The sequence below is a fragment of the Salvelinus fontinalis genome, chromosome 29 (assembly GCF_029448725.1).
Source record: "Salvelinus fontinalis isolate EN_2023a chromosome 29, ASM2944872v1, whole genome shotgun sequence".
Classification (NCBI taxonomy): domain Eukaryota; kingdom Metazoa; phylum Chordata; class Actinopteri; order Salmoniformes; family Salmonidae; genus Salvelinus; species Salvelinus fontinalis.
The window spans coordinates 34,814,307-34,830,010 of NC_074693.1; the positions used below are offsets into that span (position 1 = coordinate 34,814,307).

Below are 15,704 nucleotides of genomic sequence, written 5' to 3' on the forward strand. Positions count from 1 at the left end.
GCGGGAGAGCAGAGGAAGAGATCCAGGAAGAAAGAGACAACTTGGTATATGTGAAATGTAATAATGTTTACACCACATTCAACTACATCTATGAATGTAAAATAAGACTCAAGGTATTCTATTCCATGTTCATATTCAGTCTACTCACCCACTATCAACAGAGAGTGGACAGGAGAGAACACAGGGTAATCCAGCCACGTTTTAACTGATACTGAGACAATTAAAAGGCTTCTACATCAACCTGCTGGATCTACTTAGAGTGGTCTTTGAACATCACGTACAGAGCTCCAAAATGCTATTTTTGTCTAGGCAAAATGCAGGTACACCTGGATGAGCACAGATAGTTGATGTGTGTTCTCAGATTGCCTTATCGGGCCAGCAGCGGATGTGCTAGCATCAGCTAACCACGTCTTGTCCCATCCTAAGGGTTTCACTCGGCAGCTACAGACCTTATTGACGTGAGGGAGTGATTGCCTAAGTAAAATGTACGACCTTTGCCCCCCCAAGGTGCCGTCTCTCCCTCCCCGAGAGGCAAGCAGTTATTTGTGTGATGGGTGAAAAAGGTAGGTGTGTTATCAGTAAACCTTAAGACTGCCAACTGTCCCACTGCAAAGGAAAGCAGAGATAAGATATAACCCTAAGTTGCCAAGTACTTAGCAGATTCAGGTGGCCATCTTGCTTTTCAGAGTGATCGTCATCAACAGCCTACACAGTTTTATGACTTAATCCTAAATGGCATTTAGCTGGACAGTTTTCAAACTATCACCACATTCAACATAAATGATGTTAAATATTCAAAAAGAGCATTGAGTATTTGGTGACTTATCGCTCTGTCATGTTACTTTAAATAAAAATATTTTTTTTTTTTGTGTGGTTTACATCCATACCCAAAAGCAGTAGGTTAGCCAGGCCCTGTGCAAGGAAGAACATGTCTTCCTATCTGGTGTCTGAGCAGTTAGAACATACACAGACCCACGTGATGTATGATTCAAAGAAAAGTATGCCTCTGCCTAGTGCCGAACCAAGACTTTAGGTGGAATTGAAAGCAATTTACCAGCTAATGCTTCTGTTTTCTGGCAGATGGAAAAAGCACAGGCTTCCGGGAATGAAAGAAATTGGATATTCTGTCGTAGACAAAGATTTCTCAGGAGATGTGTTCATCCCATTGATAAAGGTTATTAGTGGCTGTATAAATGCTTTGTCCTCCACAACTATATCCTAAAGCACGTTTGTAGACTCTTACACAAAGTAGGATCAATAGGTCCACCAGTTTGACTTTGTTAAACACATAGCTGTAACACTTTATTTTGTGTCTCATAAAGAATGCTGAGTATCGAGTCCCATACTAATAAACATACGCTTCTTTAGCATAGGGGAGGTAGCAGGCAAATTTATTGATCCTGTTCTGTGAAGTCCCCCCAGAGATATAATGAACGGTAACCCAAGGTTTCTCTAGCATATCAGAACGTCTACTGGTTATCTCATTCTGGTGAAAAGATGCTTGGTTCAGCCAGTGCATGTCCATTACGTACATTTTCCCCATACCCGTGTCAAATAGTCTACCTAGGCCTTGCGACCTTCATCACCTTTCACATATAGAAAGCTGATAATGAGAATAAAGCGGCAATAAAGGTGTCAAACTCTGAACCCCCCTAAAACCACAAATATGTCCACCGCCATCATGAGCCACTTCATGAATAAACTGTCAAATAAAATAGAAAATGTCAAACATATATCTGTACCGTTTTGACTGATCAAATAGGCCCATTTGTCTTAAACAAATGATCAAACAGCCCCCCACCACTCTTTTGCATTCAGAACAGCCTCAATTCATCGGGGCATGGACTCTACAAGGTGTCGGATGCTGGCCCATGTTGACTCCAATGCTTCCCACAGTTGTGTCAAGTTGGCTGGAGGTCCTTTGGGTGGTGGACCATTCTTGATACACACGGGAAACGGTTGAGCATGAAAAACACAGCGCTTGGCACCTACTACTTTACCCCATTCAAAGGCACTTAAATCTTTTGTCTTGCCCTCCCCTTCATCTACATTGACTGAAGTGGATTTAACAAGTAACATCAATAAGGGATCATAGCTTTCACCTGGTCAGTCTATGTCATGGAAAGAGCAGGTGTTCTTAATGTTTTGTACTCACAGTGTGTTTAAATATATATACACCGGGCTACTGCAGAGGCTGTCGTTTTGTGTACTTTTTCATAACGACAACTACAAGTTTGATGTTGGACGACAGTAGAATGTTCATGATGTCGCTAAAACAATTGTCTATAGAAATGTTGCTAGACGGACAGTAAACCAGCCTTTAGGCTATATTGCCAATTAGTGCCTGTCATACAGTGTACGTGTTCCCCTGAATCAACAACTACCCTAAGTATAAATTACTACAGGGTTCCGGAAACAAACATTTTCCCCTGGTGTCACTAGTCCCTCTAGCTTTTACAGTTGTTGGCACTAGTTCATGATTTGATGATTTGGTCGGACCCAAATCACAAGTAATCATCTTATTAAGTCCTTCGTAGTGCTTTATTAAGAAGTAGACTACTGCGGTATTCAAGAGATAAGTTGTTTCATCCAACAAGTCCAAGCAGGAAGGCATGACTCAAGATATTTTGGATGTGCAACCTAATCCAGTGATTGACATGATTTTTGGGTTGACAATTAGATGTAATGTCCAGAAACAAACTTTGCAGTTTTAGGCTACTACCTATGAGACCTATAGGCCTATGACCTCGCAATGGCCGGGGAGCATTTAGAGCACATGCCGCTCCATATTTCAAAGCCATATCAAATATCTTGGTTGTAAAACAATCATTATTAAGAGGAATATTGAGAGTTGAGAAATAATTAGTGTATCTTCTGAAAGCCGCGACCCTCCTCTCTTTGACAGGGACAAAGGGATGAAGCTTTAAAGGTGTGAATTCCCCGCAATTGCATTTTTAAACATTATACAATCAGAACACATTTTTTCTCTCAAGCACAGGAGAGGGGTTCGCTCATCACAGCAGCATACCCTAGCGAAACAGGCACAGGGGCAGGGTACACACTTTCATTACAGGAACCATGACGATAATGCACTTTACTTCACAACTCAATCGCTGGTTGAAAACTGTTTTCTGCCCTTCCCAAAAGATAGAATTTGTAAATAATTGGCACTCTTTCTGGGACTCACCCACAAACAGGACCAAGCCTGGCCTGCTGAGGAGTGACGGACTCCATCCTAGCTGGAGGGGTGCTCTCATCTTATCTACCAACATAGACAGGGCTCTAACTTCTCTAGCTCCACAATGAAATAGGGTGCAGGCCAGGCAGCAGGCTGTTAGCCAGCCTGCCAGCTTAGTGGAGTCTGCCACTAGCACAGTCAGTGTAGTCAGCTCAGCTATCCCCATTGAGACCGTGTCTGTGCCTCGACCTAGGTTGGGCAAAACTAAACATGGCGGTGTTCGCCTTAGCAATCTCACTAGGATAAAGACCTCCTCCATTCCTGCCATTATTGAAAGAGATCGTGATACCTCACATCTCAAAATAGGGCTACTTAATGTTAGATCCCTCACTTCAAAGGCAGTTATAGTCAATGAACTAATCACTGATCATAATCTTGATGTGATTGGCCTGACTGAAACATGGCTTAAGCCTGATTAATTTACTGTGTTAAATGAGGCCTCACCTCCTGGTTACACTAGTGACCATATCTCCCGTGCATCCCGCAAAGGCGGAGGTGTTGCTAACATTTACGATAGCAAATAATAATAATAAAAAAAAAGATGTTTTCGTCTTTTGAGCTATCGGACCACCATTTTATTACGTTTGCAATCGCAACAGATAATCTGCTCAGACCCCAACCAAGGAGCATCAAAAGTCGTGCTATAAATTCTCAAACAACACAAAGATTCCTTGATGCCCTTCCAGACTCCTTCTGCCTACCCAAGGACGTCAGAGGACAAAAATCAGTTAACCACCTAACTGAGGAACTCAATTTAACCTTGTGCAATACCCTAGATGCAGTTGCACCCCTAAAAACTAAAAACATTTGTCATAAGAAACTAGCTCCCTGGTATACAGAAAATACCCGAGCTCTGAAGCAAGCTTCCAGACAATTGGAACGGAAATGGCGCCACACCCAACTGGAAGTCTTCCGACTAGCTTGGAAAGACAGTACCGTGCAGTATCGAAGAGTCCTCACTGCTGCTCGATCATCCTATTTTTCCAACTTAATTGAGGAAAATAAGAACAATCCAAAATGTATTTTTTTATACTGTCGCAAAGCTAACTAAAAAGCAGCATTCCCCAAGTGAGGATGGCTTTCACTTCAGCAGTAATAAATTCATGAACTTCTTTGAGGAAAAGATCATGATCATTAGAAAGCAAATTATGGACTCCTCTTTAAATCTGCGTATTCCTCCAAAGCTCAGCTGTCCTGATTCTGCACAACTCTGCCAGGACCTAGGATCAAGAGAGACACTTAAGTGTTTTAGTACTATATATCTTGACACAATGATGAAAATAATCATGGCCTCTAAACCTTCAAGCTGCATACTGGACCCTATTCCAACTAAACTACTGAAAGAGCTGCTTCATGTGCTTGGCCCTCCTATGTTGAACATAATAAACGTCTCTCTTTCCACCGGATGTGTACCAAACTCACTAAAAGTGGCAGTAATAAAGCCTCTCTTGAAAAAGCCAAACCTTGACCCAGAAAATATAAAAAAACTATCGGCCTATATCAAATCTTCCATTCCTCTCAAAAATTTTAGAAAAAGCTGTTGCGCAGCAACGCACTGCCTTCCTGAAGACAAACAATGTATACGATATGCTTCAGTCTGGTTTTAGACCCCATCATAGCACTGAGACTGCACTTGTGAAGGTGGTAAATTACCTTTTAATGGCATCAGACCGAGGCTCTGCATCTGTCCTCGTGCTACTAGACCTTAGTGCTGCCTTTGATACCATCGATCACCACATTCTTTTCGAGAGATTGGAAACCCAAATTGGTCTACACGGACAAGTTCTGGCCAGGTTTAGATCTTATCTGTCGGAAAGATATCAGTTTGTCTCTGTGAATGGTTTGTCCTCTGACAAATCAACGGTACATTTCGGTGTTCCTCAAGGTTCCGTTTCAGGACCACTATTGTTTTCACTATATATTTTACCTCTTGGGAATGTCATTCGAAAACATAATGTTAACTTTCACTGCTATGCGGATGACACACAGCTGTACATTTCAATGAAACATGGCGAAGCACAAAAATTGCCCTTGCTAGAAGCCTGTGTTTCAGACATAAGGAAGTGGATGGCTGAAAACTTTCTACTTTTAAACTCGGACAAAACAGAGATGCATGTTCTAGGTCCCAAGAAACAAAGAGATCTTCTGTTAAATCTGACAATTAATCTTGATGGTTGTAAAGTCGTCTCAAATAAAACTGTGAAGGACCTCGGCGTTACTCTGGACCCTGATCTCTCTTTTGACGAACATATCAAGACTGTTTCAAGGACAGCTTTTTTCCATCTACGTAACATTGCAAAAATCTGAAATTTTCTGTCCAAAAATGATGCAGAAAAATTAATCCATGCTTTTGTTACTTCTAGGTTAGACTACTGCAATGCTCTACTTTCCGGCTACCCGGATAAAGCACTAAATAAACTTCAGTTAGAGCTAAATGCGGCTGCTAGAATCCTGACTAGAACCAAAAAATTTGATCATATTACTCCAGTGCTAGCCTCCCTACACTGGCTTCCTGTTAAGGCAAGGGCTGATTTCAAGGTTTTACTGTTAACCTACAAAGCGTTAAATGGGCTTGCTCCTACCTATCTTTCCGAGTTGGTCCTGCCGTACATACCTACACGTACACTACGGTCACAAGATGCAGGCCTTCTAATTGTCCCTAGAATTTCTAAGCAAACAGCTGGAGGCAGGGCTTTCTCCTATAGATCTCCATTTTTATGGAATGGTCTGCCTACCCATGTGAGAGACGCAGACTCGCTCTCAACCTTTAATTCTTTACTGAAGACTTATCTCTTCAGTGGGTCATATGATTGAGTGTAGTCTGGCCCAGGAGTGTGAAGGTGAACGGAAAGGCTCTGGAGCAACGAACCGCCCTTGCTGTCTCTGCCTGGCCGGTTCCCCTCTCTCCACTGGGATTCTCTGCCTCTAACCCTATTACAGGGGCTGAGTCACTGGCTTACTGGTTCACTTCCATGCCGTCCCTAGGAGGGGTGCGTCACTTGAGTGGGTTGAGTCACTGACGTGATCTTCCTGTCTGGGTTGGCGCCCCCCCTTGGGTTGTGCCGTGGCGGAGATCTTTGTGGGCTATACTCGGCCTTGTCTCAGGATGGTAAGTTGGTGGTTGAAGATATCCCTCTAGTGGTGTGGGGGCTGTGCCTTGGCAAAGTGGGTGGGGTTATATCCTTCCTGTTTGGCCCTGTCCGGGGGTATCATCGGATGGGGCCACAGTGTCTCCTGACCCCTCCTGTCTCAGCCTCCAGTATTTATGCTGCAGTAGTTTATGTGTCGGGGGGCTAGAGTCAGTTTGTTATATCTGGAGTACTTCTCCTGTCTTATTCGGTGTCCTGTGTGAATTTAAGTATGCTCTCTCTAATTCTCTCTTTCTCTCTCTCGGAGGACCTGAGCCCTAGGACCAAGCCTCAGGACGACCTGACATGATGACTCCTTGCTGTCCCCAGTCCACCTGGCCGTGCTGCTGCTCCAGTTTCAACTATTCTGCCTGCGGCTATGGAACCCTGACCTGTTCACCGGACGTGCTACCTGTCCCAGACCTGCTGTTTTCAACTCTCTAGAGACCGCAGGAGCGGTAGAGATACTCTTAATGATCGGCTATGAAAAGCCAACTGACATTTACTCCTGAGGTGCTGACTTGCTGCACTCTCGACAACTACTGTGATTATTATTATTTGACCATGCTGGTCATTTATGAACATTTGAACATCTTGGCCATGTTGTGTTATAATCTCCACCCGGCACAGCCAGAAGAGGACTGGCCACCCCTCATAGCCTGGTTCCTCTCTAGGTTTCTTCCTAGGTTTTGGCCTTTCTAGGGAGTTTTTCCTAGCCACCGTGCTTCTACACCTGCATTGCTTGCTGTTTGGGGTTTTAGGCTGGGTTTCTGTACAGCACTTTGAGATATCAGATGATGTACAAAAGGCTATATAAATACATTTGATTTGATTTACTGTTTGACCCAATTATGGTTTGAGCCGCCCCAAAAAATAGGAACATTTTGAGTGAGAATGGGCTCTTTCTATATCTATAGGCACACTTTCCGTTTTTTACGATCATTGATCTTGGCTGATGACGGAGTCGGAGCAGGACTCTTTGCTGATTCCGCGTTTGACTTTGAATATAAGTTTGCGTGACCTCAGCTCAGAAAGTCGGGCCGGTCTTGGTAGGGGTGGCCGGCCGTTGCCACTGAACAGCCAACAGCTCATTATAGATAAGTATACAAGAGAAATTGCGCAAAAATCTTTAAAAACAATCTTAGCAGTCCCATGTGCCGCCAGCCATGTCACCTTCTATTATTGTGTTTGTAACAAAAAAAATCTTCAGCCCATCTGGCATTTGCTAAGAGGCCAATCCGCCCCTGGTTGTATGCCCAGTAGGCAGAAATCATACAAGGCTTTAGATAAAAACCCAGTCATAAAACATCCACACCTGATAAAGGCCTCACAATAAAAATCAACACGGTTAGGCTGCTGTTGGTATGTGAAAAATTCTGTATTTAATTTTTTTGCCTGAGTGTGTTTACTCGAGTGGCCATCATAAATGCCTGCACGTGGCATTGTGGCATGTCAGTGCATGATATTGCTAGCTGGTATACTGTAGCATCTTTGGCCTGTACAGTGTACAGTGTACAATTATTAAAAGGCAACAGAGTTCATCCCCAGATTTCAAATTCAAATGTCTCTGTGGCCAAAACAGCAGGAGGCGTTAACCAACCAGTTGAGTGTCTTGAAAGAAGTGTGTGCTTAAACAATGAAAAGGACAGGGAGGTGCATCATACTTACACTCATGTTGTTCGTACGGAGGGTAGTTCAGTCTCACTGATATCAAAATGAAGAAGATCAACAGGGGCCATACTATCTCAATCAGCAGTTGGATCTAGAGAGAAAACACAAACAAGAGAAGAAAGCCAGTCAGCATTTTCATTAAGGAGCATGGCCTATGGAAACCATTACTCCCCCCCCCCTCCCCTCTTTATTAATGTAGGCCTGGCTTGTCTGCTAATAGTCTGGAGCTCTTAAAAGCTGGCATTCAAAATGACTCCCTCACTACAACATATAATATGTCTGCATCAACGCCATACGCAGGCAGGATGTAGCTCTCTTAAGATGGCTTTTATTAGTAACTCATTCATAATAGATGCAAAGCTATCAATGCAACCAACCCTGACTTCAAAATAGCCAATGCTACACATCCACATCCAGCAACAGTGAAGGGTTATCAGGTGTATGCTGATTGAATTAGGAGACAGAGAGAGATGCTACTCCAGCACATGTAAAGCCATCTAGAGGCAGGATTCTAAGACATGTGGGAAGACTAGTACAGACAAGCTATAGTAGCAATTAAAGCTGAAGTTGCTAAGTTAAAGCGCTGTCCCTGTGGCAGGGTTGGGGAGTTGTGAATTATTATATATATTTTTTTTACCTTTATCTATACAGGTTTTTCTCAATGAGATAAAATCACTTTTTTCGAGAGATTCCTGGTCTACCAGCAGAAGGGGGAACAAAGTTTCAGACAAAAGAACTTACATGCACTAACACAACATGAACAAAACTATAGACACACATACAGTACAACCATTTCATATTACGTAAAGAAACACACATGCAACGTAACTGGTAATTCAACTTAATTTTGCAGTAAAATGTGTGAAGTAAGCAATCATTTCCTTTCTTTTTTGGAATCAGACCAGCCTTAAGGCAAAGGCATGCTTCCCAACCGAAACAGTTCGGAACTGTAGACCCGGTGGTATATTCTTTTTAATATATGGCAATAATACAGTAATAATACAGTCATTCCAACATGTTTTGAATATACTGTAAACATTATAACAAGAAGAACATAATTATACATTCTATTTCACTAACATATTCATTTAAGTTTCCAATCAAACAAAGCCACGGGAAAAAGTCCCAATTCCTTACCAAGGACTTCTACACTTCACACAATCTGATATAAAGATGGACTGCTTACCGTTTGCCTTCTTCTGTAGGTAAAGTTCTTCCACAACAGCAAGCCCAGCTGAGTTGTGATGGACATCTCTACTCTGGACCTCTTACGCGCAAGCTTCCTTTGGCTCTAGCTCGCTCAACTGAAATGACACACAGGCAGTGGTGACGTGGGGTAAAAAGACACCAGCAAGTCCAGCCAGCCAGCATACAGCTCAAAGGTACAAGGTCAAGGGTCACTTGTCTATCTGGAGCTGACTAGATCACATCTCTCCAATATGTCCTCCTCATATGGGAACTTCTTCTACAACGTGTTCCCAGGCAGACTGAGAGTGAGGAGGGGTGGCGGGGATGTTCATACATGCAAATATTTACAGGCTTTTAATGCTTCCATCAGTGCACCAAGTCCACTGTGTGGTTCTTTGATCACTGATGGTCCCTAAACAGCACAGGATTGTTTTTGAATGTGATTTAAATAGTTATTTAGCATATGCACTTGGGGCACTACATTTGAAGTTGTTAAACGAGATCCCAATCCCAAATTTTTGAAATTTTAAGTCCATGATTTAATCAGCATTTCACCAACAGATTTAATTACGTGATGTCTTTGATAAAAAATCAAAAAAGTTTTGGGGCTATCACTATCCTGGGTTCCAATGCTCTAACAACATGCATGACAAGGTTATAGATGCTTTGTGAAGCCTCAATTTAATATAATTTATAAAGCCTTTATTAAGCGGTGCTTATTATAAAGCACTGGATTATGTCACATTTGACATTGGTGATTATGTCACACAGTTATGAACCCTTTATAGAGCATGACATACGGTTATAGATCATTTGTGACTCATTTATGTGGTGCTTATGAAGGCTTTATGAAGACTTTATGAAGTTATTCTTGTTAGGCCTACGACTTATCTCTTAATGTATCATAATAACTGTATGTTATCATGTACCGGGCACTATGCACATGCAAAAATCTGACAAATTCAAGCTTTAATGGTGGTACTTGTATGAGATCCCATTACCAAATATATATCAAAACAACCCTCCTCTTTGCATTAGTGTGTTCTAGCGTAAAGTCCCTTCATTGTCTCAGAAAAAAATGACCGAAAACAGTTATTATTATTTTTATCTGGGTAACGTTAGCGTAATCAGTTCATGAACCCAATAAATGGGACATGGGTATAAGTGGATGAGTAGGCTACAATCAGCGCCTCTAGCAGTCTTTCAACGAACAGTCGGTGTACAGTTTAATTATCTCCCTGTATTTTGTCCTCACACAAGAGCCAGGTGGACTGCGCAGGTAATTTGTCATATTACAATATATTTGACAATATAAATTACAACAAAATAAATTCTCACAAATGATTAACGGACTTATTAATACCATGTTATTTTGCGGGGCTTCGCGTGACTTGTAGCCTACAACATCCCATAATGTACATTGGAACAAAGTAACTAAAACTTGTTTCTAACTTGATTATTACCGTGTTTGGTGGCGATATGTTGCTTCGTAGCGTGCGCAGAGACAACTCAACAAAGAATGTCATAAAATATGGGATAGTGTTTATTTAATAGGTCTACTTCTGTCTAACACTATGTATGGGTTTACTGAGAATATTCGTGACTTGCGGTGTTCTCGGGTTTCCTTTCAGAGAAAAATCTAATATTTTGTATAACTAAAATAAACCTGCATAAGATTGAATGTAGCCTATCATCAGGTATTTTTCACATAATGAGTAAATCAATTTTACATGACAATAAAAAACGTGGGGTGCAAATGTGCCCGAGGACTAGGATACAGCCTTGTTCATGTTTTCTAATGAAGTAGCCTACAATAAAAAGCTACGTCAAACACCTTTTTGCTATAAAACAAAAAGTCTATAATTTATGTTGACAATACAAATATCAGAAGTTTCATCTTTTTCCTTAGTAGATAGTTCTACCATTGAAATAAGAGAAAAAAACGAATTAGAGACAATGAATGGGTGGAAAATGGAAATAGCCTACCTTTTTCCAAAGGCAATCAGACCCCTTTCAAATCAGACCCCTTTCAGGGAATTAATTGTGGTTCCTCCCAAGCTAAATAACACTCCTTCACTAATTTTTTGATGTTTTTGTCTCGGCTTGTTATCCAGGCATTTGTGATCTGTACACAGAGGAGGAGAAGCGTTTGAATCTAGAACAGCTTTTATATGGAGTGAACTTTTGCTACATCCGCTTGTAGAACTGATACTCTCGGTCATGGATATGTTCTGTGATTAAACCCCCCTCTAGTGGAGCACGTGTAGACTCAAAACAGCTCTTGAAGTGCCTACTCGCACTCCCCGACCTCCTAAAACATCTGGAACTGATGATCACAATTAGGAGAATCTAAATAAATACCATAGGCCATAAATAACATAGGCTGTACATGTATTGAACGTAGTAGGCTCCATAGTAAAAAAATCCACACAGAATTTAATACGAACAATCACAACTTTGAATCCATGTTTACATTAAACCTCAAACATTACAGTCAACACATAATATGGTCGTGTTTAATGTTAAATGTTTCTCCTGATTTCTTCCAATCATTTCCAGGTTGCATGTACTTGTAGCAATAGGCCAATGATTAGTCATATCGATCACTTCAGAAACAACAATCAGTTCAGCTGAGGGGGTGTGTTCTTTGTAAAAGACTGAAAACAGATTGCCAAAGGCAAAACACCCAGTACAGTGTCATTGAAAGGACAGATTAGAAGAGACAACAAGACCTGGGTTCAAATACATGTGTATTTGAGTATTTGTTATTGAAATACTTTATTTTCTGTGTATTTGAGTATTTTGAAATACACAGCCAAAAACAAGTACTTTTATTTGAGTATTTGAATAGTTATTTGCAAAAAAGTCGACCAAATTGTATTTTCTACATTTTCAAATACTTATTTCAAATCCTATTTTCCAATACATGGGTTAAAATATTTTAGTATTTTCTACATTTTCAAATAAAGATTATCTGAATGCTTGATTTGAAATGTATTGAAAAGTAGTGTATTGAAAAGTAGAAAAGTAATTCCTGAAATAGTTTTGAACCCAGGTCTGGTGAAAACAGTCATTTGCTCTCCAAAAATGGCATAGCCTCTCACCTCTAAATTGGATCTATTAAAATAAATATTTTAATAGATGGAAATGATTAGGCCCATGAAATAGTAAAATATTGCATCATGGGTAATGCAGAGTCATGAAACCAATCTTAGTAGATTTAACTTACCAATATTGATCATTCAATATGTGTGAAATGCTTGATAATGTATGTCATATCAACAGAGAAGTATATTTTCTGTGTGATTTAAATATTGACTGGCTCTTTCATCAAGCTGCCCACTCAAGAAACAACTTCAAACTGTAACCAGTGCCTGCAACCTAGTTAAGGTTATCAGTCAACCTACCAGGGTATTTACAAACAGCACAGGAATGAAATCATCAACATGTATTGATCACATCTTTCCTAATGCTGCAGAAATTTGCTTCAAAGCAGTATCCAAATCCATAGGATGTAGTGATCACAATATGGTAGCCATATCTAGGAAAACCAAAGATCCAAAGGCTGGGCCTAATATAGTGAATAAGAGGTCATACAATAAGTTTTGTAGTGATTCATATGTTGATGATGTAAAGAATATTTGCTGGTATGTGGTGTGTAATGAGGAGCAACCAGATGCTGCACTTGACACATTTATAAAATTGCTTATTCTAGTTACTAATAAGCATGCACCCATTAAGTAAAGGACTGTTAAATCCCCTTGGGTGAAAAATTGTATGGTTGAGAGGAATGAGGCAAAACGTATGACAAATAAGTCTGGCAGCACAACTGATTGGCAAACTACTGCCAATTAAGAAATCATGTGACTAAGCTAAATAAAAATAAACTATACTATGACACAAAGATAAATGATAACAATGAATGATAGTAAAAAAAACTTTGGAGCACCTTAAATGACATTTTGGGGGAAAAAGCCAACTCGGCTCCATCGGCTCCATCATTCAGTGAATCAGATGGCTCATTCATTACAAAACCCACTGATATTGCCAACTACTTTAATTACTTTTTCATTGGCAAGATAAGAAAACTTAGGGATGACACTACACAACCAAGTATATCTAACCAAATTATGAAAGACAAGAATTATAATTTTGAATTACGTAAAGTCAGTGTGGAAGAGGTGAACAAATTATTGTTGTCTATCAACAATGACAAGCCACCGGGGTCTGACAATCTGGATGGAAAAGTACTGAGGATAATAGCAAACGATATTGCCACACCTATTTGCCACATGTTCAATTGAAGCCTACTAGAAAGTGTGTGCCCTCAGGCCTGGAGGGAAGCTAAAGTCATTCTGCTACCTAAGAATAGTAAAGGAAACTTTACTGGCTCAAATAGCCAACCAATCAGCCTGTTACCAACCCTTAGTAAACTTTTTGGAAAAAATTGTGTTTGACCAGATACAATGCTATTTCACAGTAAACAAATTGACAACAGACTTTCAGCACACTTATAGGGAAGGACACTCAACAAGCACAACACTTATACAAATGACTCATGATTGGCTGAGAGAAATTGCTGATAAAATGATTGTGGGAGCTGTATTGTTTGACTTTAGTGCAGCTTTTGACATTATCGATCATAGTCTGTTGCTGGAAAAACGTATGTGTTATGGCTTTACACTCCCTGCTATAATGTGGATAAAGAGTTACTTGTCTAACAGAACGCAGCTGGTGTTCTTTAATGGAAGCCTCTCAAACATAATCCAGGTAGAATCAGGAATTCCCTCAGGTAGCTGTTTAGGCCCCTTTCTTTTTTCAATCTCTACTAACGACATGCCACTGACTTTGAGTAAGGCCAGTGTGTCTATGTATGTGGATGACTCAACACTATACACGTCAGCTACTACAGCGACTGAAATGACTGCAACACTTAACAAAGAGCTGCAGTTATTTTCGGAATGGTTAGCAAGGAATAAGTTAGTCCTAAATATTTCCACAACTAAAAGCATTGTATTTGGGACAAATCTTTCACTAAACCCTAAACCTCAATTAAGTCTCGTAATGAATAATGTGGAAATTGAGAAAGTTGAGGTGTCTAAACTGCTTAGAGTAACCCTGGATTGTAAACTGTCATGGTCAAAACATATTGATACAACAGTAGCTAAGATGGGGAGAAGTCTATCCATAATAAAGTGCTGCTCTGCCTTCTTAACAACACTATCAACAAGGCAGGTCCTACAGGCCCTGGTTTTGTCGCACCTGGACTACTGTTCAGTAGCGTGGTCAGGTGCCACGAAGAGGGACTTGGGAAAATTGCAGTTGGCTCAGAACGGGGCAGCACGGCTGGCCCTTAAAAGTACACAGAGAGCTAACATTATGACATGCATGTCAATTTCTCAATGATCAAAGTGGAAGAGACATTGACTTCATCATTACTTGTTTTTGTAAGAGGTGTTGACAAGTTGAATGTACTGAGCTGTCTGTTTACAATTCTAGCACAAAGCTCAGACACCCATGCATACCCCACAAGACATGTCACCAGAGGTCCCTTCACAGTCCCCAAGTCCAGACCAGACTATGGGAGGCGCACAGTACTACATAGAGCCATGACTACATGGAACTCTATTCCATATCAGGTAACTGAAAAAAAAAAGCAGGTAAAAATACACCTTTAGGAACAACAGGGACTGTGAAGAGACACACACAAAGGTACAGACACATGCATACACACACATTGTGATATTGTTGTATGGTGGTATTGAACATTTTGTGTTGCGGACATGTGGACCTGTGGTGCCAAGGCAGCAGGTAACGGGGATCCCTAATAAATACAAATACAAATTCCATGCATAAAAGAGGAAACAGAATTGGATTATGACCTTTCCACTCTGCCAATCTGAATGGGAAACTAAGCCGGTTCAGAGGTCAACTAGGCCTACTCAAAGCTCAATAACTTATCAACACAGTAGCCAGACTTCTGATCAGATAGAGCATATTCTCAGCAGACCACCTTCAACACTCTAATCAGAAAAGGGACAGTTCAAAGTTTGCAAGCCAAGTTGATATCATCCCATTATAGGCACCAGGAGAAATCTGCAGCGCATGCCTCACTCCCTTACTTAGTGTGAAATATGGGAAGAATGTATTAGTAATATTTGCAGAAGCCTAGTACTGTGAAACAAATATCAGTACAGAAAATGTAATGTTATTAACCACCAACATTTGGAGTACACTGATCTGTGACTGGCTTTCCAACTTACATTGCAGTAAATTAAAGGTCCAATGCAGCCATTTTTATCTCAATATCAAATAATTTTTGGGTAAAAATTAAGTACCTTACTGTGATTGTTTTATTTGTAAATGGTCTAAAAGAAACAAAAGTATCTTCTTAGCAAAGAGCAACTGTCTGGGAGTGGTCTGAGTGGGGAGGGGAAAATGGAAAACTAGCTGTTATTGGCAGAGAGGTTTGGAACTCT

At 40.6% G+C, this 15,704-nt stretch overlaps 1 protein-coding gene across 1 annotated transcript in view; it reads right to left on the minus strand.

Annotated features, from left to right (window-relative positions):
* Positions 1–11,396, minus strand: part of LOC129827904 (phospholipid-transporting ATPase ABCA1-like) — a 45,301-nt gene extending 33,905 nt beyond the window's left edge. Inside the window, exons 1-3 of the mRNA XM_055889182.1 lie at positions 11,212–11,396; positions 9,224–9,341; positions 8,035–8,128 (exon numbers count right to left, since the gene is read on the minus strand). Of these exons, the coding sequence (XP_055745157.1) occupies positions 8,035–8,128; positions 9,224–9,289 (160 nt within the window). The 5' untranslated portion in view covers positions 9,290–9,341; positions 11,212–11,396. The remainder of the gene's footprint in view (positions 1–8,034; positions 8,129–9,223; positions 9,342–11,211) is intronic.
* Between the last annotated feature and the right edge of the window lie 4,308 nt (positions 11,397–15,704).